The sequence below is a fragment of the Panthera onca genome, chromosome D4 (assembly GCF_046562875.1).
Source record: "Panthera onca isolate mPanOnc1 chromosome D4, mPanOnc1 haplotype 2, whole genome shotgun sequence".
NCBI classification, from domain to species: domain Eukaryota; kingdom Metazoa; phylum Chordata; class Mammalia; order Carnivora; family Felidae; genus Panthera; species Panthera onca.
Genome location: NC_138351.1, coordinates 11,675,502 through 11,700,674, shown reverse-complemented (window position 1 = coordinate 11,700,674; position 25,173 = coordinate 11,675,502). Strand labels below are relative to the sequence as shown.

The 25,173-nt window shown below is 44.7% G+C and overlaps 1 protein-coding gene and 1 long non-coding RNA gene across 5 annotated transcripts in view; one reads left to right on the top strand and one right to left on the bottom strand.

The window, feature by feature from the left end:
• Positions 1–201: 201 nt before the first annotated feature.
• On the bottom strand, positions 202–18,745 carry LOC144613989 (uncharacterized). 2 transcript variants are annotated; one of them, XR_013551492.2, is made up of 3 exons: positions 18,359–18,637; positions 5,687–5,788; positions 202–2,730 (listed from the first exon to the last, which is right to left on the bottom strand). It is a non-coding gene; the product is annotated as an uncharacterized LOC144613989 (long non-coding RNA). The 2 variants fall into 2 exon arrangements; XR_014135925.1 differs by lacking the exon at positions 5,687–5,788 and having other exon boundaries at positions 18,359–18,745.
• Positions 18,746–18,758: 13 nt separating this feature from the next.
• DOCK8 (dedicator of cytokinesis 8) overlaps positions 18,759–25,173 on the top strand; it is a 228,608-nt gene continuing 222,193 nt past the window's right edge. For 2 of the 3 annotated variants that reach the window (XM_078436043.2, XM_078436042.2), the window contains exon 1: positions 18,759–19,060. In XM_078436043.2, coding sequence (XP_078292169.2) covers positions 19,008–19,060 — 53 coding nt within the window. In that variant the 5' untranslated portion in view covers positions 18,759–19,007. Of the gene's footprint in view, positions 19,061–19,392; positions 20,092–25,173 lie in introns of those variants that run through there. The other variant, XM_078436044.2, reaches the window with a different exon arrangement.

The following is a 25,173-nucleotide window of genomic DNA, read 5'->3' as shown; positions in this document are numbered from 1 at the left end:
ACGGAGCCACCCAGATGCCCCTGTGATACATACATGTTTTTATAACTGGAGCTAAATAAGGGTAGTCCACGTGAAGAACAGAACCCGTGTCCTTCGGTTTGCTGTGTCCCCATTAATTCCCTATCCAATCTTACCAAGTCTAAATCACTTGGTGAAGCTCTTTGCCTAGCCCCATTGGGCATTTGCGTTTGCTATCTTAGGTTTAATTTTTTTTTTTTTTTTTTTTTTTTTTTTTTGAGACAGGGAGAGATAGAGCATGAACAGGGGAGCGTCAGAGAGAGGGAGACACAGAATCTGAAACAGGCTCCAGGCTCTGAGCTGTCAGCACAGAGCCTGACGCGGGGCTCGAACTCACGGACCGCGAGATCATGACCTGAGTCGAAGTCGGCCGCTTAACCGACTGAGCCACCCAGGCGCCCCTATGCTAGCTTAGGTTTAAACCTGAGTCACACTTGTTGGTGTTGTTTTTTGTTTCTAACTGAGCCACAACCAACTCTCACTAAGCTTAAGGGGGCAGATTAATGACTTTTTTGGACACAATCACAGATTTGTACACGGGAAAAATAAACTCTTTTTCTGACCTCACCTACACAGAGCACACCAAATATGCACCACTATTTCTTATCTCCCCACACTTCATCATATTTGTCTTGGTTAGATTAATATTTATTTTAACATGATTAGAAATGTGTGAATGATATTCACAGTGGAACCTCATGATGTCCTGTATTTTTTTTTCCTACTCAACTTTTCATTTTCCCTGAAGTTAATACTTTTCTTGTTTCTGTTTTTGTAGTTTAGTTTGCTCCCTCTTGCCTTCTTATCACTAATTCACCTCAAACTCTCATACACGTGTCTAAATGTCCTTTTCATATGTTCAGAAAGATAACGCATTCTTTTAATTTCACCTTCTTAAAAAAATCTATCCTGGGGTCCATAACACCTTGATCTTGGACTTCCAGCCTCTAAAACTGTGAGAGGACGAATTTCTGTTATTTAAGCCACCCACTCTGTGGTATGTTGCCTGAAGCCCCAGCAAACGAATGCACAGTGTTTGGAAATTGCATAATAATGTACCTTGGAGTAGGTCTAATTTCATCTATTATCCGGACACTCAGTAGCTCTGACAATCTGCAAACTCATGTTCTCTCTCTGGAATTATTTTGTTGACAGTTTCCTTCCTTTGGTTTTCTCTGTCTCTCGTTATGGAACTCCTCTCATGCAGCTACTGAACTTCTTACTCTGGTCCTCTAATTTTCTTTTCTTTCCTTTTCTTTTCTTTTCTTTTCTTTTCTTTTCTTTTCTTTTTTCCAACTCTTTTTTCCATTTCTTTCTTTTTGCTCTACTTTCTGGGAGGTTTGCTCAACTTTATCATGCAAACTTTCTCTGAAATTTTTTTAAAGTTTATTCATGTATTTTGAGAGAGAGAGAACTTGAGCAGAGGAGGGACAGAGAGAGAGAGAGAGAGAGAGAGAGAGTCCCAAGCAGGCTCTGCGCTGTCAATGCAGAGCCTGACGCAGGGCTCGAACCCATGCGCGAACTTCGAGATCATGACCTGAGCCAAAACTAAGAATCGGATGATTAATGACTGAGCCACTCAGGAACTCCTCCATGAATTTTTTTTAATTCTGCTGTCATACATATTTTCAATTTCCCAAAGCCCCCTTTAATTCTATGAATAGTTCTTTTAAAAATTGCATAATGTTCTTGTTTCCTGGGTACAAAATCACCCTTCTCCTTCTGTGCATATTACTAATAGTTTTCTGATCCCATTAGAGTCTTGCTTTCTTCCAAGTTGCTTTTGTTTGTTTGTTTGTTCTGGCCTCCACCTTTTTTTTTTTTTTTTTGAGAGAGAGGGCACATGTGAGTGAAGGGCAGAAAGAGAGAGAGGGAGATAGGGGGAGAGAGAAAGCGAGAAGCGGGGCTCACCCGGGGCTCATGTTCACCCCAAGTGGGGCTCGAACTCATGACCTGAGCCGAAGTCAGATGCTTAACTGACCAAGCCACGCAGGCACCCCGGTTTCCACCCTGATGAGAAAAAATAAAACCCTCACTAAAGCTCTCATAAAGGCCTGATTTATAAAGGAAGGCATTCTAGATTTCTTTCTAAGTCAGTGTGACGTACATAAACTTTGTTTAAACCGAAAGTGTGCCTTATGGCCCGCCAAGCAGACATCGTAGGTCTGCCTTGCAAACAAGTACATACAGGAAAACTGTCTTGTCCTGAAGACATCCATCAGTGCCCCTACCCCCTTGACATTAAATCTTGCGATTCCTGCCTATATGTTAACTTACAACCTTCTGACCTTTCACAAAATGTGAAAAAGTATACAACCCTGTAAAACTTTTCACTCTCCTGAGCACTTTCTTCCCCGTGAAGAGCAAGTTTCCCGGGCAGTCCCCCCAACTTGAGCTCCAATGAAACTCTTTGTGTCTTTTTAGAGATTCCAAAAGATTTGTTCATTTTGCATCCACAAATGCAAATTCTTGGTGTTGGTGGTTTTCCTTACATGTCTGATAATTTTCGGTTATCTGTTCAAAGTTACCAGTGAGGTTCTGAAAAACTTTCTGGGAAGTCGTGGTCCCATGGGTGAGCCTCCTTGACTGCCGGCTTCAGTTTCAGGTGCTCTGGCTGGGCCATTTGATTATGGTGCTCTTGATGGCAGTAACATTGTGCCTTCCCTCTCCATTCAGTCAGATACCCCAGACGACATGCCAATCTCTAGCATTCTGGAATCAAAATGGAGGCAAAAGAGCTCGGCTTTTACTTGGTTACCAATGTTTCCATAAACGTTCACAGAAAACACCATCCTTCTGTTTACAGTGCTGAATCCTGTCCCCAAATGTGCCAAGTGTTCCCCAGAAAGTGATTCTCTCGGTTGGCCTTATCCGGTCTCTGCGAGTCTGGGAGAGGGCAGTTACCTGGCTCTACGGTGTTGGATAGGGCATCTAGCGATCTAACTGCTTCTTAAACACTCACAAACCAATCTTCCCATTTTTAATCCCACTTTATACGCATTTCCAAAAGTAGTGACATTCCCACACCTTTTGGGAGGTCTCCGATGCAACCAGGCACTCCCTAGCTTTTTCCAGAAAAAAGGTTTAGGGGTCAGCTTTCTCAGATCTCATAAGACACCTCTTGGGGTACCTGGGTGGCTTAATCAGTTAAGCGACCGACTTCAGTTCAGGTCACAATCTCGCAGTTCATGAGTTCGAGCCCTGCATCAGGCTCTGCACTGACAGCTCAGAGCCTGGAGCCTGCTTCAGATTCTGTGTCTCCCTCCCTCTCTGCCCCTCCCCTGCCTAGGATCTGTCTGTCTCTGTCTCTCAAAAACAAATAAATGTTTAAAAACTTAATAAGATACCTCTTGTCTGTACGGCTTCTAAATTACTAAATATTATTGTTTTGTCTTCCCTCCTAGTATCATTTCCACTGTGGGTTTCTGCCTGAAAATAATGATTCCTTTACTGTCATTTTATTAGGTTTCAGAAGAAAACCAAAGTAAAGAACGAATATCCAATTGATCTCCTTACTCAGAAATCCACTCTGCATCTTCCCAAGGGAACTCAAAGCTCGCTCAGGAGTGTTTGAAAACAACCAGACCTGCTTTATAATTTTCCCGTTGGCCAACTGTGTCCATGGAACATAAATTACTACTCTGACTCGTTCTTTTATCTGAGCAACCACAAGTTCATTCACTTTTATGGTTCACTCGTCAATGGAAAAGGAAACTAATTGCTAGTAGCTTTAACTCTAGCCAAACGGATCTTGTAAAACTCTTTGTATCTTCCTAGCTTTGGTCTTTGAATACTGACCCTCCCCCCACCTCCTGATTTTCTTCCAGAATAACAAAGCCTCCAATTAAAAAAAAATTTTTTTTTAAGTTTATTTATTTTGAGAGAGACAGAGACTGTGTGAGTAGGGGAGGGGAGAGAGAGAATCCCAAGCAGGTTCTGCCCTGCCAGCACAGAGCCCAATGGGGGGCTTGAACTCATAAAACCGTGAGACCATGACTTGAGCTGAAACTGAGAGTCAGGTGCTTAACAGACTGAGCCACCTGGGCGCCCCGAAAGCCTCCAGATTTTGAGCGCTCAGTATGTGCTAGGAGCTGGGTTAGACACTTTCATAGTCATTATTTCATTTAATCCTCTCTATAATTTCCTGTAATGTCCTACAGTGCCCATGCTGTTGTTCCCATTTTATACAGTGGGAAACAATCACTCTGAAAACTTAAAGGATTTGTTCAATTTCACATGTCTGTTAAGTGGTGAAGCTAGGGTTTGAACCTAAGTTGGCCTGACTCCTGACCCATTTCTTTTTCTTTTTCGTTTTTAATGTTTATTTATTTATTTATTTTTAGAGAGAAGGTGGGGAGCAGAGAGGGAGGTAGAGAGAATCCCAAGCAGGCTCTGTGCTGTGAGCACAAAGCCTGACGTGGGGCTCAAACTCACCGACCGTGAGATCATGCCCTGAGCCCAAACCAAAAGTCAGACACTTAATAGTCTGAGCTATCCAGGCACCCCCTGACTGATTTCTACTCTACTATGCTGTCTTAATGATTCTTTCTTTCTGGGCTTTTTGAGTGTTTATTTTCATGTCCCCAGCTGATGTAATTATGTTCACCTCTCCTTTTCAATTCAATGTTTATACTCTATGTCCTACGACAGTTCATGGCAACCAGCTGCTTCAGCCTTTGTGAATGTCTACACTACCTTCCTATCTAACCTGTATCTGGCCACCTACCTTAGGTATCACTCCTTTGGGGATTTCATGACCTACCAAAGATTTGTTTGGTGCTTTTCACGTACTCCTATTACACATACAGAATCCTATAGCACATATACAAGCCGTGATTACCATGTTCATAAACAGTTGACTTATCTGTCTCTCAACTACACTAAACTACAGACTCCCGAGGACAGTGGCAATATTCACCTCATTCCCGTGACATGTCTATAATGCAACGCCTGATACATAGCAGGTGCTCCTTAGATATTTTGTTGAATGAACAAATAATGAATAAAGTTATGTATACACCCCAGTCTGAATGAAAACAAATGTCTAATTTAAAATGACGTTCTAATGATATTTTAACATTTGTCAAACAGAATTTCATGAACACAAGTCTTTAGTGCTTTTCGTTCATTATTCAGAGCATAGACACTATTTTCACTTCAACATTTTCAACCGAAGTGTTGACATTAATCCGTGACGTGAACCCTGACAGGTTTTCAAAATACTGACTGAATTTCACTGCAATTTTAAAATGTGAATTTTTATTTAAATAAACTCAAAAGTCATCTTATCCTTGATAAAAATCTATCATGCTCTGAAGCCTTTCACTTTAAAAAAAAATTTGTGTGTGTGTGTGTGTTTATTTATTTTTCAGTGAGAGAGAGAGCGCCAGCTGGGGAAGGGCAGAGAGAGGAGGAGACACAGAATCTGAAGGAGGCTCCAGGCTCCGAGCCATCAGCACAGAGCCTGATGCGGGGCCGGAACTCACAAATCGCGAGATCATGACCCGAGCCACCCCGGCGCCCCTGAAGCCTTTAACTTTAATTGAAAAAAATTTCACTACATAATCACAAAGTACAACGCAAGAAATAACTCCAAGAACTATTTTTGATCTTCACGTGTTATTATGAATGGAACTGTTTCAAGTTTTCATGTGATAAAACTTCTTACCTTAATTTCGGAGGAAACAGAAACTCATACAGCTGCTATGAGAATTTCTGCGAAATGTTTCTCAGAAGATGTGTTTGTATCCAGTTCAAACATTCTGTGGTCCTAAATCACCCAAGTGAAAAGGGCAGATGGATGGGAGAGAATGTCAAGAATAGGAATAAATAATAAACTTCTTCTTGAAAGATCCTAACCTTGTAAATGGTTTTGAAAAGAGTGCAGGAGTTTAACTGCTTTATCCTGACACCCAAGGCAAGTCATTAGGGTGACTCAAGAGTCCTTCTGTGGATGCAGGCTGGAATCAGAGAAGGTCTGGGGAGGATGTGGTCGATGTTGAGCTACCCTTAACGAAGAGATTTACTGATCAAATATTAACCGTCCAGGTATATTCGTACCACGGCCACACAGTAATGAGACAGATGATCTCCAACTAAAGGTAGAAATAGGAGGGGCACCTGGGTGGCTCAGTCGGTTGAGCATCCGACTTTGGCTCAGGTCATGATCTCACGGTTCGTGAGTTCCAGCCCTGTGTTGGGCTCTGTGCTAACAGCTTGGAGCCTGGAGCCTGCTTCGTTCAGATTCTGTGTCTCCCTCTCTGTCTGCTCCTCCCCTGCTCACACTCTCTCTCTCAAAAATAAATAAAGATTAAAAAATTAAAAAAAATAAAGGTAGAAATAGGAGTGAATTTCACAAACATAATGTTGACTAGACAAAACAGATTCTACTTCTATAAACTTCAAAAGCAGGAAAAAAAATTGGACCTATATTTAGGATATTAATTACTCTGGGAGAATTCAGATGGGAAAGGGGGCTTCTGGAAGTTGGTAATGTTCTCTATCTGGATCTGAGTGCTTGTTACGTGTGTGTGTTTGCTTTGTTAAGTTCATGGAGCTGGGCAGTCATCATCGTGTACTTCTCTCCATGTATATTCTACATTGAAAACAATGTCTACTAAAGTAAATAAAGCATCAACTGTACCATTTTCCAATCATCTCTTCCTGTCTCCAAGAGCACCTGATCTAGGAAAAAGATCATCCTGAACTATGGTCTCCCTAAATGCGGCTTATGGCAGGATACCTAAAACTATAGGAAAATAATGTTAAAACATAAGTTTTGCCGGGATGATCACATGCAACAAATACGGTATTCCAAAACTAGATCACCATATGCAGAATTTACCCAGGAAACACCGAGAACCATTTCCAGGGCTCTTCGATCCTACAGGAGTTTTGCAGAGATTATTCTGGAGAGGATTTTCCTGAGGAGAGCTTCCATTTCTGGTTACAGGTGTGGAATGGAAATGGGAAAGGACTGCCACTTCCTTCCCAGGCTTCTACAATACCTTTCAGAGAGTCTGAAATGACAATTTTCCTGCAACAGGGAGACTCAAGGATGCAGCCTGACTTCTGACCAAGGATGGTTAAAGCGGCCCGGGCCACCAAGGTGAAGGTCGTGTTGGGATCAGCCAGGATTATTTATGAGCACGTTCAATGGATCAGATGCTAGGTCACAGGGGAGAGATCCAGCTAAAGGTCATTCAGGGTCCTGGTCATGGGGTCGCTTGGAGAGCAGAGGACACTAACGGCTGGAAAGTGGAAGCGGTCACAAACGAGTCACAAGAGAACAGTGTAAACACAGGTGCATGAAACAAGTGAAATGACCTATAGGAGGGAAATCTCCAGGAAATCTTCCAGAAGACCTAAGAAACCCCCCGTAAAGAGGCAGCTTTGGGATAACTGTCAGGCACAGAAAATGCAAAGCCAGCTTATAACAGTGCCAGTTCTGCAGTTCTGTAAGAGCGTTTTTTCCAAAAATGTTTAGGTATAGTTGACATGCAATGTTATCTGAGTTTCAGGGCTGCAACGTATCGATCTGGCAGTTCCATACATTACCCAATGCTCCCTGCCCCGGTGTAGTCACCAGGCAGCATGGCTGCGAGATTATTGTCTCTTTCCCCTGTGCTGTACTTTTCATCTCTGTAATTGGTGGTTTTATAACTGGAAGTTTGTACCTCTTTATCCTCTTCATCTATTTTTTTGCCAGTCTCCCCACCACCGTCTCTTGCCTCTGGCAACCCCCAGTTTGTTTGCTGTATTGAAGAGTCGCTTGTTCGTTTGTTTCTTCGTGTTATTTTTTATATTTTACGTATAAGTGAAATCATATTATATTTGTCTTTCTCTGTCTGACTTATTTCACTTCGCGTAATGCCCTCCAGGTCCATCCATGTTGTCACAAACGACAAGATCTCATTCTTGGTTCCAGTTGAATAACATTCCACTGTATGTATATCATGTAGATAGCACATATCCCATCTTCTTTGTTCGTCTATCGATGGACACTTGGGTTGCTGCCATATCTTGGTTATTATAAATAATGCTTCAATAAACATAGAGGTGCATGTATCTTTTTGAATTCGTGTTTTTGTTTCCGTTGGGTACATAGCCAGTAGGGGAATTCTGGAGCTTTCTTACATCTTAGTATTCATTCAACCCGAAGAGGTCAGAAACTGGCTGGCCAGCTGGAGGAGGAGAAGAAATGAGCAGTGGCACCAAGAGAAGACAAGAAGCCGACCATGCGTTCTTCCCCCTCTTCGCCACTGCAGGCTGCTGGCCCCAAGCCCACTCCGGCTGGGGGAAGATTCGTCATCATAGATAAGGTGGAGCTTTCCGGTCTCAGACTTGAAACTATGTTTGCGCTTAAGGACTTGTACCTTGGAGAAAGAGAAAAGTCATGGGACCTGCCATACTCCCATGGGGGATAGGCAAGGGTTATCCCCACTGAATGCAGAGGGAAACCATAGAAAAGATGGGTTTTGTCTCCATCCACCAGTCATACGGTCACAGTATGGGTTACATGGGCATTTACTTTAGTATACTCAGGTTTTTTGTTTTTTTTTTTAAAGCTGATTGCTGAACCATGATCTAGGCCTAGAAAGAGAACCGTTTCAGGATCCTAAATTCACAGTATGCCTGCCCATATAGGTTATCTATTTTATTTGCCATTGCGCCCAGCAGTTCCTCTCACCACTTAATCCAAGATAAAGCTCCAGCTGATACAAGTTTTTAATCTTATACTTTTAAGGATAGTTTCCTTTTATTTGACAGCTCGCAAACAATGGTTCTCAGACTTTGGTATGAAACAGAATCACCTGGAGAACTTGGCAGACTTATAGAGGTCTATGCTTCATCCTATTTCCGTAAGTTTGGGACTCTGTGTTTGTTCTTAGCTCTCTACGTAATTCTGACACTCCCAAAGCATGAGAACTTCTGTCTTAAAAGACACAGATTGGGGCGCCTGGGTGGCTCAGTTGGTTAGGAGTCCGACTTCGGCTCAGGTCATGATCTCTCGGTCTGTGAGTTCGGGCACCGCGTCGGGGTCTGTGCTGACAGCTCAGAGCCTGGAGCCTGCTTCGGATTCTGCGTCTCCCTCTCTCTCACTGCCTCTTCCCTGCTCATGCTCTGTCTCTCTCTGTCTCTCAATAATAAATAAACGTTCAAAAAAAAAAAAAAGACACAGATTGCTCAGGGATGGGCCGTAGGTTTGGGGACATGGCAGTCAGGTCACCTGAATCTAACATCCATATTCTATGTCTTAGCACCACGTAGTGATGCCGTTATGAGAATCACAGAGATCACACAAATTGTGGCATGATACAACCTCTTGTCTGTGGCCATGCCCAGTCAGATGTGTGTAAGGACCAGGGGACACTGAGTCAGGCAAGTCTGTCCTAAGAACCACCACGCAGCCTGCTCTTCCCTCTTCTGAAAATGTCCTAGTGCTTGTCATAGTACCTAAATTGTTATGGTGATACCGGGGCTGAGGGGGGGCGGGAATGGGTGGAGTGAAATCAACTGGGATGATATTGGAGATCAACGAAATGGGAAAAAAAGCTTTTCAAAAATTCGTATAAGCTTTGGTCTGATGCTGGCGCTTGTCAGGGGCCAACAAAATTTCTAAATGTTCTATAAACCTGTCCGGTTTCAGTTCTTCCTCAAATGGATGAAGATATTTATGGAGACCAGAGTTACTTAAAGCAAAATACTCTGCTTTGCAAACCTATTTCTTAAAGGGTGAATACAAGCAATGAGAAAAATGTTAAGATTTTTTTTTAAGTTTCTTTATTTTGAGAGAGAGACAGAGAGAGCGAGTGGGGGAGGGTCAGAGAGAGAGGGAGAGAGAGAATCTCAAGCAGGCTCCATGCTATCAGTGCAGAGCCCTTTGCGGGGCTCCAACTCCCCAACCATGAGATCATGACCTGAGCTGAAACCAAGCATCTGATGCTTCACTGACTGAGCCACCCAGGCGTCCCAACGCTAAGATCTTAGTAGACAAGTGGGACAAGATATAAATAGATACATACATGCCCACACACACATAGTAAAATAGCACACACAACCATGTAGTAAAATAACAGGGAAAAATACCCAACTCATCTAACTAATAAGCATGCAAATAAAACATTTTAAAATGTATTTCTAGGCTAGTAAACTTGGAAAAACTAAAAATAAATGCTAGTATAAATGAAGGTAAAATGAAAGTCTTTAAATTTTTTTTCTTTTTTAATATTTATTTATTTTGAGAGAGAGAGAGGGAACACAAGCCGGGGGAGGGGCAGAGAGAGTGGGAGACACAGATTCTAAAGCAGGCTCCAGGCTCTGAGCTGTCAGCACAGAGCCCAACGCGGGGCTCAAACCCACAAACCACGAGATCACGACCTGAGCCAAAGTCAGACATATAACCGACTGAGCCGCCCAGGTGCCCCCAAAACGGAAGTCTTTTAAACATTGCTTGTAAACTGGTACAAACTAACTAAAGTCAAAATCGTGTTTGTAATGTTTTGTTTTTTTATCTTTAACCTTTCATTTTGAAAAGATTTCCGATGTACGGAGCAGGAATCTATGCATAATCTTCTTCTTGACTGACCAACTGTTTTATTTTCATTATTATTTATAACCTTATTTTAATGTTATTAATACCACCGTTGTCATCGTCATCGTTGACGAGCGTCTGAGAATTAGTTGCAGACATCATACCGTTCTGCTCTACCCTAAAAACTTGAGTGTGTATCTCCTAAGAATTACGACACGTTCTTATGCAACCACGGTGTAAGTATCAAATTTAGAAAATGTAACTTTGATTACAATGGTGTTATCAAATACACAGTCAAGACGCGGACTTCGCCAATGGCTCCTGTAATATTCTTCATAGAATTTACTTTTTCTTGCTCTAATAAATTCCACTTCTGGGAATCTGTTATGAGAAATAATAGTAACCATGTAAAAGACTACTTATATGGCTTTAAAGCAGCACAGATATCAAATACTAATCAAATCACAGCCCCCATGCTCTGAGAGGATACTGGCTGCACTGCAGTATGCTTTCTGTGCACTATCTTACTTACCTTCTCAGTGCCTTGAGTATGGCAGACTCCGTTCACTGCCTACCCAACAACTACTCTCCCCTTTGTCCCTGTTTTGTTTTGGCAGCTCCGGAGAACGAATCAGAGCAGGCTAAGCCAAACATGATTACTCACTCCTGCCTCCAGGTATTTTTTCCCAGCCTCCCTTGCAGCTGAGGGGAAGAACCAGACTCCTGTCTAGACCATGGGTTCTAAAGGCAGGTTTCCTGGACAACTTCTGGGAAAGATAGCGCCTCACGCAGAGAGAGCACTGTGCTCGGAGTCATGGGAGCTACCTTGTGATCACGAGTTCCTGAGGGGATTGGGTGTTTGGTGGCGTTGTGGAGTTGCTGTCCTAGGCTCAGACCACCTGCCTCTGGTTCACTTGGGCAATACACTTAGAGATTAAGCTACTTTTTATTTGGACCTTTAGTGACTTGTCGCTATAGATATTTCAGATCATGGTCAGAGCAGGAATAATGACATCATTTACTAGAAGAGTTTTACATTATTTACTCTATAACAGTTCTGGAAAGAGGTACCACTGTTAGCCACATTTTCCACGTGACGCGTGCCGACTGCAGCTGGCGTAGAAGCCTACCGCTGCATCCATTCAAGCATGGATCAGAGTCCAACTTCCCCTCTGGGGACACAGCAGACACAAGGTGGGAAGTACAACACTTCAGTAGGTGCCTGGAAAATTGTCCAGGCAGAACAAGCCAAGGGATAGGTAGTGGATCTTTTCTTTAGGGAGATGAGAGTAGTTTGGCAGGGAAATGGGTGCACTGAGGGGCCTGAGGGAAGTCAAGGAGAGAGCTGAGGTCAGGAATGAGGCGGTGACCATCCCCGCGGGAAGCGTTCCAACGAGAGGCAGAAGGAACCAGACCAGAGGACCAGTCTTGGCTTTCTGTCCCCCATAAATCCTCCCTCTCTCTATGCCATACGACTTTGAGAAAATTGCCTAAATCCTTTTGTGAAGAACTGTGTATTTCTCCATCAGGGTCCAGTGTGTGTACTCGGGTTGAGGAAGGTGGCGTTGGCAATGTCAGATCTAGTGGGCATTATCCTCATCACGCTGTGCCCATACTCTGCGGGACCGCCCTCATGGTGGATCTCCAGGTAGCAAGAGGCATCCCTCAAGAGGCAATGACCTAGATACAGAAACAGCCACCACTTTGATAGGATCAAGTCTGCATTCTTTGACAGGATCATTGTATTCAGGCCCTGCCCACCTTCACAGCTTCTTTTCTCACCACTTCACTCCGAACCCCTCGGGCTCCCACTGTGTGTGTGTGTGTGTGTGTGTGTGTGTGTGTGTGTGTGTGTGTGTTAATTTTTAATATTTATTTTTGAGAGAGAGAGAGAGAGAGAGAGACAGAGTGTGAACGGGGGAGGGGCAGAGAAAGAAGGAGACATAGAATCGGAAGCAGGCTCCAGGCTCTGAGCTGTCAGCACAGAGCTTGATGTGGGGCTCGAACTCATGAACCGTGAGATCATGACCTGAGCCGAAGTCAGATGCTTAACCGACTGAGCCATCCAGGCGCCCCACCACTGTCTTTTTTTTTTTAAGTAGGCTCCAACCTAGTGTGGTGTCCCAGGCGGGGTGGGGTGGGGGTGGGGGTTGGGAGGGGCTCATACTCAGGACCCCGAGATCAAGACCTGATCTGAGATCAAAAGTCAGATGCTTAACCGACCGAGCCACCCAGGCACCCCTCCCATTGTACTTTTAATTCCTGGGATGGACTGCGGAGTCTCTGGGCTCCCTGTTTTGTGCACAGTGCTCCCTGTGCCTGGGATATCCTGAACGCGTTTCTCTGCCTGGCAAATGCTTCCTTGCTGGTTAAGACCCAGTTCCCATGTCACTGGGTCGGTAAAGTCATTGTTCCTCAGTGTCAGTCTCTCTGCCAACACCCTTTTCACGATAATAAATCACTTCCTCTCTGTGTTTCCTCACTCACAAGAGTTTTGTGCATCAAAACCATCCTGCATTGTCACCCGGAACTCAGGCTTCTAATTTTCCTTTGTAACGCATCTCGTTCCTAGTCCATGATTTCTGCGAAGTCAGGGAGCAAATATTGTTCATTGTTTTGCCCCTAGTATCCCTTAGTTCAGAGCCTGACATATGGTTACCATCTGGTAAATGTTTGGCGACTGAATAAAAGGCACATAAATGATAGTGAGAGAATTAATTAATTCATGAATTAATCCAAGGTCCTTCTAGTTAAAAAACTGCTATGGTATGAAATATTCCTATTGAAAATGAAATAGCATTGTACATTGGAATATGATCTAAATCCTAAATTAAATTTTTTTACATGTTATTTATTTTTGAGAGAGAGAGACAGATTGTGAGCGGGGGAGGGACAGAGAGAGGGAGACACAGAATCTGAGCTGTCAGCACAGAGCCTGATGAGGGCCCAAACTCATGAGCTTTGAGATCATGACCTGAGCCAAAGTTGGATGCTTAACCGACTAAGCCACCTAGTCGCCCCTAAATCCTAAATTTAAAATGCATACATGTATACATATATATGTGTGTATATATAAATGTGTGTGTGTGTGTGTATATATATATATGTATATATATATATATATATACATATATATATAGTAAACTGTACCTATAAAAATATATATGATATGGGGCACCTGGGAGGCTCAGTTGGTTCAGCCTCTTGATTTCAGCTCAGGTCATGATCTCACAGTTCATGAGATTGAGCCCCCATCAGGCTCTGCACTGGCAGCATGGAGCTTGCCTGGGGTTGTCTCTCCCTCTCTCTTTGCCCCTCCCCTGATCACTCTCTCTCTCTCTCTCCAAATAAATAAACTTAAAAAAAAAAAACCTCTCTTAAAAAATATATATATATATATACACATATAATATGCTTGTATATATATGTATTATGATTATTAAAAACATTTTTTAATGTTTATAATTTATTTTTGAGAGAGAGAGAGAGAGAGAGCGCAAGAGCATGAGTCGGGGGAGGGCAGAAAGAGAGAGAGACGCAGAATCTAAAGCAGGCTCCGGGCTCTGAGCTGTCAGCACAGAGCCAGATGTGGGGCCCAAACTCACGACCTGTGAGATCATGACCCGAGCTGAAATCAGACGCTCAACCGACTGAGCCACCCAAGCGCCCCTCACCATGATCATTATTAAGGGAAAAGTTTCTTATTCTTTATTCTTTTCACATTTACGGATTTCTTGTGACAATATAAGGAATGAAGTAGAGAAAATTAGGAAATCCAATTCTAGTGTCTGAGCTGAGGCTGGCTTTAAATGCCAGCACACACATCTGTCTCTATCTGTCTTCAATCATAAGACAACAAGACAAATATCTACTTGCTAGTAGTAATCTGTATGCTGTTCATTTCTCAACCCAAGAAATAAACACAAAACAGACTGGAAGATGTTCATACAAAGGCACAGCTTAAACACTCAAGAGAATAAAAGAGACTCTTACTTCCTTCTGAAAGACAGATGAAACTCCAACTCAACTTCACTTTAACAAATATTTATTGAATGGATGCTCTGTGTCCAATACTGGGTCCGCTCTTCATTCCTTTATTCGAGTACTTGTTGAATACTTACTATGTGTCAGGCATTATTCCAGGCAACAGAGGTTGAGCAGGGAATACAACAAAAATCTCAGCACTTACAGAATTATATGCTAGAAGCATGAGAGATAATATACACAAATAAATAAATTAGGGGTGCCTGGGGGGCTCAGTTGGTTGAGCATCGGACTCTTGATTTCAGCTCAGGTTATGATCTCACACTTTATGAGATCCAGCGCTGTGTGGGGCTCTGCACTGACAGTAGGGAGACTGCTCGGGATTCCCTCTCTCTCTCTCTCTCTCTCTGTACCCCCACCCTGCCCCACTCACTCTCTTTCAAAATAAATAAATACACATAAGTAAATAAGTTATGTCAGACAGCGATAAGCACTATAGAGAAAAAGTTGGAAACAGAGTTAGGAAGTATCTGACTAGGAAAGGGGGCATTTTAGTAGTTAAATATAGGTAGTCACGGAAGGTGACATTTAAACAAAATCTGATGGAGGTCTTCAATCATTTGGGGAATAAAGAGTGAGATGTGCAAATGATCACACTTTTGTTGGGAGTCCTGTGGCCCTCGCATTCCACGAGGTTGCGTCTTTTGGTGATGACCTACATTTTTTTTGCTCGTTCAAGGTGCCATCAGAGTGAAAGACATACTCCTTTGGGTAGAGGTGGAAGATGTAAATTTCATTCAAACTTTGAAGGATCAGAAGAGACTGTGACTTCAGGTGAGATGGCAGGGAGAATGACATGAGCACAGGAGCCTCGGGTCAAGGAGGTCTTCCTTACTTTGACAGAGAGGTAAGGTTTACAGTTGGTTCCAGGAGGGCCTAGAAACCAGTTGGAGAGCTCCCACTTGGTTGTAGGGCTGTGGGAAGTCACCAGAGTTAACTGAGCAGGGAAGAACATGATGAAAGCAGTATCTTCGGAAAATTAATACAGCGCACGGTCAGAGTCAATTGGAATAAAAAGAAGCTCGAGGCAGGCTGGCCATGAAACCCTTCTCCTTGCTGTTACCTAGGCATTAATTGAGGAGGGCGGGGCTAGGACCATGACGTCACATAGGAGTGAGGTTTATGAAGAATAACAGGACTTGGTGGGTGATTAGATCCTAAAGAGAAAGAAGAGAAAGAAATGAGAGCTGACACATTGACAGAGTCCAGAGAGAGGCGAGGAGATGGTGTCATCCTAAGACTGAGGGGCTCTGTCAGCCAAACAGCAGGGACGGGCTCTGGGTCACACAGCTAGTGAAAAGCTGGAGCCAGAAGGCAGATTTCCTGCTTTTCCCACACAAGACGACTCCAAAGCTCGAAAACTGGCATATGGGGAAATAGGGCCACTCAAATGAGTGATTTGTGAGGGCTGACAATAAAAACGAGTGATTATGGAGGGATAGCCAGCTTACAATCAGGTGGAGGAGACAGAGAATTTTCGTTTTATATTTGTGGAGTTTGAAGATATCCAAGGGGAGGTATCCGGGAGATATGCATTAATTTAGGACTGGAAACGACTTTATCCCTTACTAGCTTGTGATCTTGGGCAAGTCGCTTAACCTCGCTGAGCCTCAGTTTTCCCAGGTGCAAAGTGGGGATAATGTTATTATTTAATGGCTATAATTAATTAATACTTGCAAAGGGCTTGGAACAGGTCCTGGTACAAGGAAAGGGCTATTTGTTAAATAAAATAGGCACGATGCAATGTAAAAAAGAAAAAGAGGTTGGCTTCCTGGAGAGGTAACAAGATGTAGGGAAAATTAGAGGACAATTTATGATATCAGGTCTGTCGTAGAAGTCAAGGGAGGAATTTTACGAAGGTGAGAAACAAAATCAAATGACACAGAGATGCGGAGACAAAGGCCAGCCACGAGAGGTCAGAGGCGTGGAAAGCATCCAAATTCCAGTGGGTTGAGCATCTGACTCTTGATTTGAGCTCAGGTCATGATATCACAATTTGTGAGTTCGAGCCCCACATTAGGGTTTGCAAGTGACCTGTGAGTGTACCCAACAGCAGACACATTTTTAAAATAGGCATTTCAGTAAATTAGTGGGTAACATATTCACGGTGAATTGCTAAAATGCTGTTAAGGAAATTTGGAGTCATTTCTAGCCATCAGAGGATGGACAGCATGGGCCACAACACCTGCCTCACCTTTATAATTAGGTACCACATACTCAGCTGAACGTGGCATGTCTTGGTGTGAGATGGGCGATTTTATGATTTTAAAGTTTCCTTGACTGCAAATTCTGAAATGTGAGAGACTCTCATCACATTTTATTTGTGTTTGTACGGAAATTGGCACATTTTTGCTCTGTATGAAAGTGTACCTATGCCACAAACATTCAGAAACTCATAGTAGCCCCCATGAAAGGCTGACTTGGAACAGAGCAGACTCACGACTCCACTGTAAACATTTGTCTACAAATCATCCATTTGTTCCCAGTTTGAGAAGTAGTCACAGAATTGTTCTCCTAGCATTTTTTTTTTTTTAATCTAAATGTTGGCTTATAAATCCCAGTGCAGCAAATGAACTTAGATTTCTGAAAGTCAGAAACTCCACATTACAAAAAAGCATTCTTTTATTTGGATCTTTTTTCATAGTCTATATAATGCTGGACTTAAGAACTTTGTCTTAGGTGCTTAAAGGCATTGATATTTGCAGGGAAAAGTCACCTAACCAGCTCTGAAGAATTATTAAAGTAGCAGAGTCAGCCAAAACCAGAGAAAGGAAGGCCATCAGGAAGAGACTGAATTCAATCCTCCGGTGTTTACTATTAGGTTGCAAACCAGAAACCAGCAGCATCCCACAGGAATAGAATATTGTGACCCTCACATGTGAGCTGTGTATATAATTAAAATTTCCTTTAATGCAAGCCACATTTTAAAAAAGGTAAAACAGGGGCACCTGAGTGGTTCAGTCAGTTAAGCGTCCGACTTTGGTTCAGGTCATGATCTCACTGCTCCTGAGTTGGAGTCCAGTGATGGGCCCTGTGTTGACAGCTAAGAGCCTGAAGCCTGCTTGGAATTTTGTGTCTCCCTTTCTCTCTGCCCTCCCCTGCTAATGCTCTCTCTCTCTCAAAAATAAATAAACATTAAAAAAAAATGGGAAATTAATTTTAATATTTTCTTTACCTAATATATCCAAACTATCATTTTAACATGTAACTAACACACAAAATCATTAACAAGATATTTTGCATTATTTTTTCTACATGATCTTTAAAATCCGCTGTGCATTTACACACTCAAGACCTCTCCATTCAGACTAACCATCAGTTCCAAAGGTCAACAGCCACACCGGACAGTAGCCTAGCTTTGAACCAAAAAAAAAAAAACCTTGCTTTGGTATTTTTTTAAAGCACAAATTGCCAAACGGAGGCATTATTCAGAGAGCGCTCTATTAGAGCAAAACCGAGAGCAAATCAGTAACTTGAAATAAACGCGTACTTTCCCACTGTAGCGAGCATTGGGACTTTTCTGATATTTCTTGAGTTGGGGCTGAGCCTCTCAGCAAACCTCTCAGTGTGAAACTGAAATAAACAGGCCTGCCGTGTGTTGCCGCGTATCCTTGACTCACAGCAAAGAGGCCTGTGGCGTTTTCCCAGAAAAACAAAAACAAAAACCTTTTATCCTAATGTTGTAAAAAAAAAAAAAAAAAAAAAAAAAGAAAGAAAGAAAGAAAAGAAAAAACTTGAAGGGGATGTTGGGGGGTAACTTACAATGTTTACTCCTTGGAGGCATTCATTCTATTTACAGCAGGTGCCCCAGGAAGGATGCGGGACACATCTTTTGCAAAAGTTGATCTGTATCCTGGGTTGTGTGTCTGCCAGCCTGCCTTCCCCCAGGCTTGGCGTGGACCCGGGACACGGCCCGGCGCGGAGAATCCCAGGGCTGGTTTCCCGGCCTCGCCGGGTCCCGCGGGGCGGGCGGACAGCGCGGTCCCCCTCCTGCCCTCGCGCGCTGGCAGCTTCGCGGCTCCGGGCGGACGGACTTTCCCGCCTCGCTCAGCGGTCGCCCGGCCCCCCGCCCGCGTGCCCTCTTGCCCGAGGTCAGGGCCCCCGCCCGCCGGAGCTCGCCGTCGGTCGGAGCATCCGGAGGGCAGTTCCGCGGCGTGTCCACACCCTCTCGCCCGCCGCTCCCTGCGCGCCGGGCCGGGCGCCGGGTGGCTGGGCTCGCCGCCGCCGCTCGAGGCTGGGCCCTCCCCCGCGGTGACTGCAGCGCCGAAGGTGGAAATGCGGAAGTCTGCAGCCCGGACGGACAGATGAGGCTCGCGTCCCGCTCGGCGTGCGCTGCAGCGGCTCCGCGGCGCGTCGGACCCCCGCCGTCCGCGCCCCGCGCCCCCCGAGGCCGACGAGGCGCGCGCCAGCCATGGCCACGCTGCCGGGCGCAGAGCGGCGCGCGTTCGCGCTCAAGATCAACAGGTAAGGCGCGCCCCGCGGCGCGGTGGACTCGCGGCCGCACCGCCCCAGCCGGCCGAGCGCCGCGGGCGGCGCGGCGGGGTGCACCTGAGACCGCCCCCCCCCCCCCCACGCCGAGCGCCCCCCGAGGCCGCCTCGGTGGGGCAGCCGAGCGCGCGACAGCCCGCTCCTTCCCGACAATCCTGGGCCACCAGCGTCCCTTCCCCGAGCGAGCTCTCGGGCCACCTCCCCAACCCCGCCTCGCCCGCGCCGCCCTCGGGGCCTCTGACAGGTGGCCGCGCGCGGGGGCGCGGGGGCGCAGGGGGGGTGGTGGTGAAGGGCGCGGGGTTAGCCCTTCGGGGGGCTCGCCGCCCACTTCCTCGTCAACTGCGCCTTCCTTTGAGCCTGCGGTGAGATGGGGCAAGAGGAGAGGCGGCTGAAAGGGGAGTTTTGCCTCTGGGGGCAGCTGCTTTGGGGCTTTGGTTGTTCTGAGCAGGGCGCTTTGCCCTGTGCTTTTACTTTTCCCTAAGAAGTTTGGCTCCTGTGGACATCGCTATTTTTATTCCCTGGTCCGAGGGAGCCTTGAAGTGGAAAAAGTGATTTTTTAAATTCTCCGTTTAAATAAACAGAGAGGAATGGCCTGTGGCTGATATTTTTACATTTATAGCGCTCGGGCAAAGAACTAAGGACAAGGAATCCAACTCACCGTACAATTCCTGGCCAAAATGGCACAAACTACACGCGAGCACATTTACTGCTCAAAGTTCTCACCGGAGGTGCTCTAACTGCAGTTTTTCCTCCCCGGAAAACTGCTGACAAGTAGTTGGGGCCATGTTCGTCTTGCCCTGAGAAATCCAGACCGTCTGGTTCAAAGATAAGGCGAAACTGGTCCTGAAGGGTCAGCTCATTATTCCCCTGCCCTCCCTGCCGCTGGGACTTGTTATTCTTCTCTCGGCCCAGCCGGTGAAAGGGTGGTTCCACAGGACATTTTTTTGTGCCCATAGTGTGTCAAGAGGTAGAACAGCAAGGAATTAGAAGTACGGAATAATCTGGCGGTAAGGACTTCTAGAGGGTCACCGGGCTTCCTTGCGATTTTGTTTCTACCTGCTGGAGGGCTGAGGGCAAGTCTTTTCTCTTACCTTACTATTTCTTCACCTTTAACACGAATTTAATTGTGAATATGTACTGTAGATCAATGTTGGAGGCCAAAAGGTACTAGTTGAAAGGCATGAAGTAGATCAGGGATCTCCCCGTGGGATTTTTTTTTTTTTTTTTTTTTTTTGGATTAGGTTTCATGACTGTTGCAAGCCAGAAAGAGCAATTGATTCATTTGGAGAATTTGGGAATCAAGCTGAAGTTATAAATGAAGGTACCGCTTAGCCACGACGGCTCCTCCCTCCCTGTGAATGTTAGGTCAGGAAAATTGTGACTGGGACAGAAAGATGTTCGAAACTGTGGGGTGTGGAGGAGTTAATTCCGGGGGAGGGGGGCGGGCAGCGGCAGGACCTGCGCTCATCCTAAAAGCGCTCTTGAAAGCAGCAGCCGGGTTGGTGTGGCCAGGCTGGAATCACACGTGCTTGCAGATCGGCTCGCTGCTATAAACCGTGTGACAGTGGGCATGTCGTTTAACCTCCCTAAACTTTGGTTTCTTTCTATGTCGAGGGGGATAATCATGATACCTACTTTTTACGACCATTGGGAAGACTGAGTGAAATAATGGGGGCAGAGTGCTCGTAGGGCCTGGCCGAGGGCGTATGTTACGCAGTGGCTGTCCTCATCGTCATTGCCGTCAGCTCCCATCTTTGTCACCATTGTCTCCGTTGTCACCTTTGAGAGACTAAGGAAGAAGGGGCAGGAAAGAGAGCTGGAGTTGGAGAACTTCCCACGCAGGGACCACTTTGGGCTGGGTGTGACCATGCCAGTGGCCGGCTAAAGCCGCTTGGGGCGGATGGCCTCGCCCGTATGTCTTCTGTCCCTGTGCTGAGATCACCAGACATGCTCAGTGGAACAGAATGTGCGATGCACTCTGAACAAGAAGTGCCTCACTCAAGTTAAATAAAGTAGAAAAGGTTCCCTAATCCTCGGGTAAGAATAAGGATTGGATATTCCTATTCAGGAGGGTTGTTTTCTCTTCTGAGGCATTTGTGTATTGGGCAGAAGAGTTATAGTTACTGCTCAAAGGAGTTCATTAATAAGGACATATGTGGTATTAATATCATATTAAAACTCACCTTTAGTTGATTGCTTACTGTGTCGCAGAAACTGTGATATGCTTGAGGGATTATATCATTAAATCCTCACAGAAATCTTAGGAGACTCACATGAAATCTCATATGGAAGGAAAATGAAGCCTGGAGATGTAGTTTGCACAAGGCCATACAATTTCAAGGCCAAGAACAGAGCTGGGATTATAAACTACTCTAAAGATTGTACTCTTTTTTTTTTTTTTTTAAATTTTTAATGTTGTATTTTATTTCTGAGAGACAGAGACAGCACGAGTGGGGGAGGAGCAGAGAGAGAGGGAGACACGGAATCCGAAGCAGGCTCCAGGCTCCGAGCTGTCAGCACAGAGCCCTCCCTACCTGGGGCTCGAACCCACAAACTGTGAGATCATGACCTGAGCCAAAGTTAGACGCCTAACCGACTGAGCCACCCAGGCGTCCCAAGACTGTACTCTTAATTGGGCATGTACCATTTTGATGCCTGAGTCTTAATAATTTCCTTTAAAAGCAAGCAAGGGGGCGCCTGGGTGGCTCAGTCGGTTAAGTGTCCGACTTCGGCTCAGGTCGTGATCTCGTGGTCCATGAGTTCGAGCCCCGCGTTGGGCTCTGTGCTGATGGCTCAGAGCCTGGAGCCTGCTTCAGATTCTGTGTCTCCCTCTCTCTCTGACCCTCCCCCATTCATGCTCTGTCTCTCTCTGTCTCAAAAATAAACGTTAAAAAAAAAAATTAAAAAAAAAATAAAATAAAAGCAAGCAAGGAATTACCTGCTTTTTTAAAAAAATGGCATTTCAGTAGTGGCATTGGCGACCTTTTCTGTATTCTGATTAGTGTTTAAACCACTCAGGTGACATTTTGCAATTTTGAAGTTGGAAAAGAAAATGTTTTCCCTTGTGTGCCTACCCACTATTTTTTTTAAAATAGATCAACTTGGAGGTGGCTGGGTGGCCCAGTCAGTTTTGTGTCCAGCTCTTGATTTCACCTCAGGTCATGATCTCACGGCCCATGGGATTGAACCCTGAATCAAGCTCTGTGCTAACAGCGTGGAGCTTGCTTTTGATATTCTCTCTCTCTCTCTCTCTCTCTCTCTCTCTCTCTCTCGCTTTCTGCCCCTCCCCCGCTCTCTGTCTCTGTCTCTCTCTCTCTCTCTCTCTCTCTCTCTCTTTCTCTCAAAAAAAGATAAACTTAAAAAGATTAAAAAATAAAACAGATCGGGGCACCTGGGTGGCTCAGTCGGTTAAGTGGCCGACTTCGGCTCAGGTCATGATCTCGCAGTCCGTGAGTTCGAGCCCTGCATCGGGCTCTGTGCTGACAGCTCAGAGCCTGGAGCCTGTTTCAGATTCTGTATCTCCCTCTCTCTGACCCTCCCCCGTTCATGCTCTGTCTCTCTCTGTGTCAAAAATAAATAAACATTAAAAAAAAATTAAAAAAAAAACAAAACAGATCAACTTACAAAAGTAAGATGCTGTTGAAATATGGCCATCAGTATATGAAGCATGGGTTCCTGTTTTTTCCCCTTTCTACTCATAAAGATACAAACTATCCCTTGAAAATGTTTGTGGGGTAACTGGAAATATTCAAATCTGATATATTAAAATTTGTAAGGAGCTCAGTTCTACCCACACTGACCTCTAGAAGGAGTGAGCAGGCCAGCCGACAGTAGGAGAAGAATGTTCTCCACCCTTCCCAAATTCTGTGGCTTCTCGCAAACACCGTCACCCAGTTTAGGGGCAGGGCTAAAGCAAAACAGGAACCTGGGACTGCCCACCCCTCACGATTGCCCTGCCTCTTCCGTACTCTGATGAAGCCTAAATTCCCATATGTTGGAAATCCACATTCTGGAGGAGTCCTATCCTATAGGGCTCTTTGTTTTGTTCTGAGCTCAAAGTATAATCGTGTGATGTCATCGTATGACTTGTTACGGTTAAACGTTTCTCTAGAGCACACCTCTCAGGGAGATGTGGGGGAAAAGACCCCCCACTGAATTTTTCTTTCTTCTTTTTCTTTTTTTTTTAATGTTTCTTTATTTTTGAGAGAGACAGGGTGTGAGTGGGGGAGGGGCAGAGAGAGAGGGAGACACAGAATCGGAAGCAGGCTCCATCCAGGCTCTGAGCTGTCAGCACAGAGCCCGACGAGGGGCCGAAACCCACAAGTCGCGAGATCATGACCCGAGCCGGAGTCAGACGCTCAACCGACTGAGTCACCCAGGCGCCCCGGCCACTGAATTTTTCTGAGCTGGAGAAAGTAAAATTTAATTTCATGCAAGTGTCCTGTACTCGGCTTCATTTCAGTGTAACCGTCACTGGCTTCCTGTGCACAGAGGAAGACTACGGTAGTTAAGAAATTCACCATCATGTTTGGGATTTCGGACACTGCTTCTTTAAATGTCGTAATACAATCCTTGTATTATCAATTACCTTTCTTTTCTTACTGGCATTTAGTGCTTTCCTAGATTAGAAAAATTAGTACTAATAGTTTGAAATTTCATTAAGTAAAATCTTGGTTTCTTTCAAACAACAGAGAGTTTGGTCACATGTAAAAGCAAAATAAGGACTTTGGATATGTAAGAGAGTGAAAAGGCACAAGGCAGAAAAAAACATAAATGATCGTGACATTCAGGTTTGAAAGGAATAAATAATAGAAAATGGCTGTTGTATGGCAGGTACGGGTCTAAATCTTTGCATGTGTAACTCATTCACCCCTGAAAAGTGAAACAGTTATTATCTCCATGTGTAACATGGAGACTGAGCACAGAGAGGTCATAAAAATTGTTCAAAGTTTCAAATCGCTAATGAAGGGCAGGGCTGGAATTCAAATGCAGGTAGCCTTGTTCTAGAATCCTCTAAGTAACATTTATTGACTGCTTCCTACTTTATATATCTTCATCGCATTGTTGTAGAAAAGGAACAAAACGTTAAGCAAAACAATCATCGTGAGAATGTGATTTTGTGGACGATAAAAACAAGGAGCTGAGAAAATAGATGGCATTCAAGAATCCCAATACTTTTGAGCCAGAACAAGGTGAAGGTGTGGAGATCTTCCTGAGACGTATTTGCCCTTTTGTCTATGGAGATGACGCACGTGTAGAAATATATGAATAAATGTGCATCTGCAGTGAAACAGTGCCGTTTTTTAGCAGTGACGACAGAGGGGGCATGTTCGTGCTTTCCAGAATCGCTTCATTTCTCGGACATGTTCTAGACCAATGACCTATCGACGAGGCTTCAGGCAATCCAACTCAGGATTTTGGTCTTTCACGTTCAGAATCTTTTTTTTTTTTTTTTTTTTCAAGATTCTTGGGAAAGTTCCGCTTTGACCTCAGGCATCAAGTGCAATTGAAAGAACCTTCTGCCAGGGTGAACTTTTCTTCACTTGGAGTTCTTTGAGCTCTGACAGTTCCCATGAATGTGTGGAGCCAGTATTTACTTCTACATGGAAAATAGATGTATAGTTGCATCCTGCGGTTACCTGTGGAAAGAGAATATAATTACATCGTGTGGTTCCCTGGGGAGAAGGGGAGAGCTCAAGGGATCAGGTTTCCCATCTCACCTCCCCAGCCGGACACACTAATGATGGAATGGGGTGATGCTACAAACACCCCATCCTTCTATACTTGAAAAACAAACAAACATTATTTATTTATTTTGAGAGAGGCACAGGGTGAGTGGGAGCAGGGCAGGGAGAGAGGGACAGAGAGAGAATCCCAAGTGGGCTCCGCGCCGCCGGGACAGAGCTCGAACTCGGCAAACTGGGAGATGGTGACCTGAGCTGAAACCAAGAGTCAGACGCTTAACCTACTGAGCCCCCAAGGCGCCCCATCTTTTCATCCTCTTTAACAAGGACCTTGCCAGGGCAGGGGTGTGACAGTCCGACTGCTTGCTGAAGAAGGCTAAGAAACAGGAGTGCTTAGCATTTTTC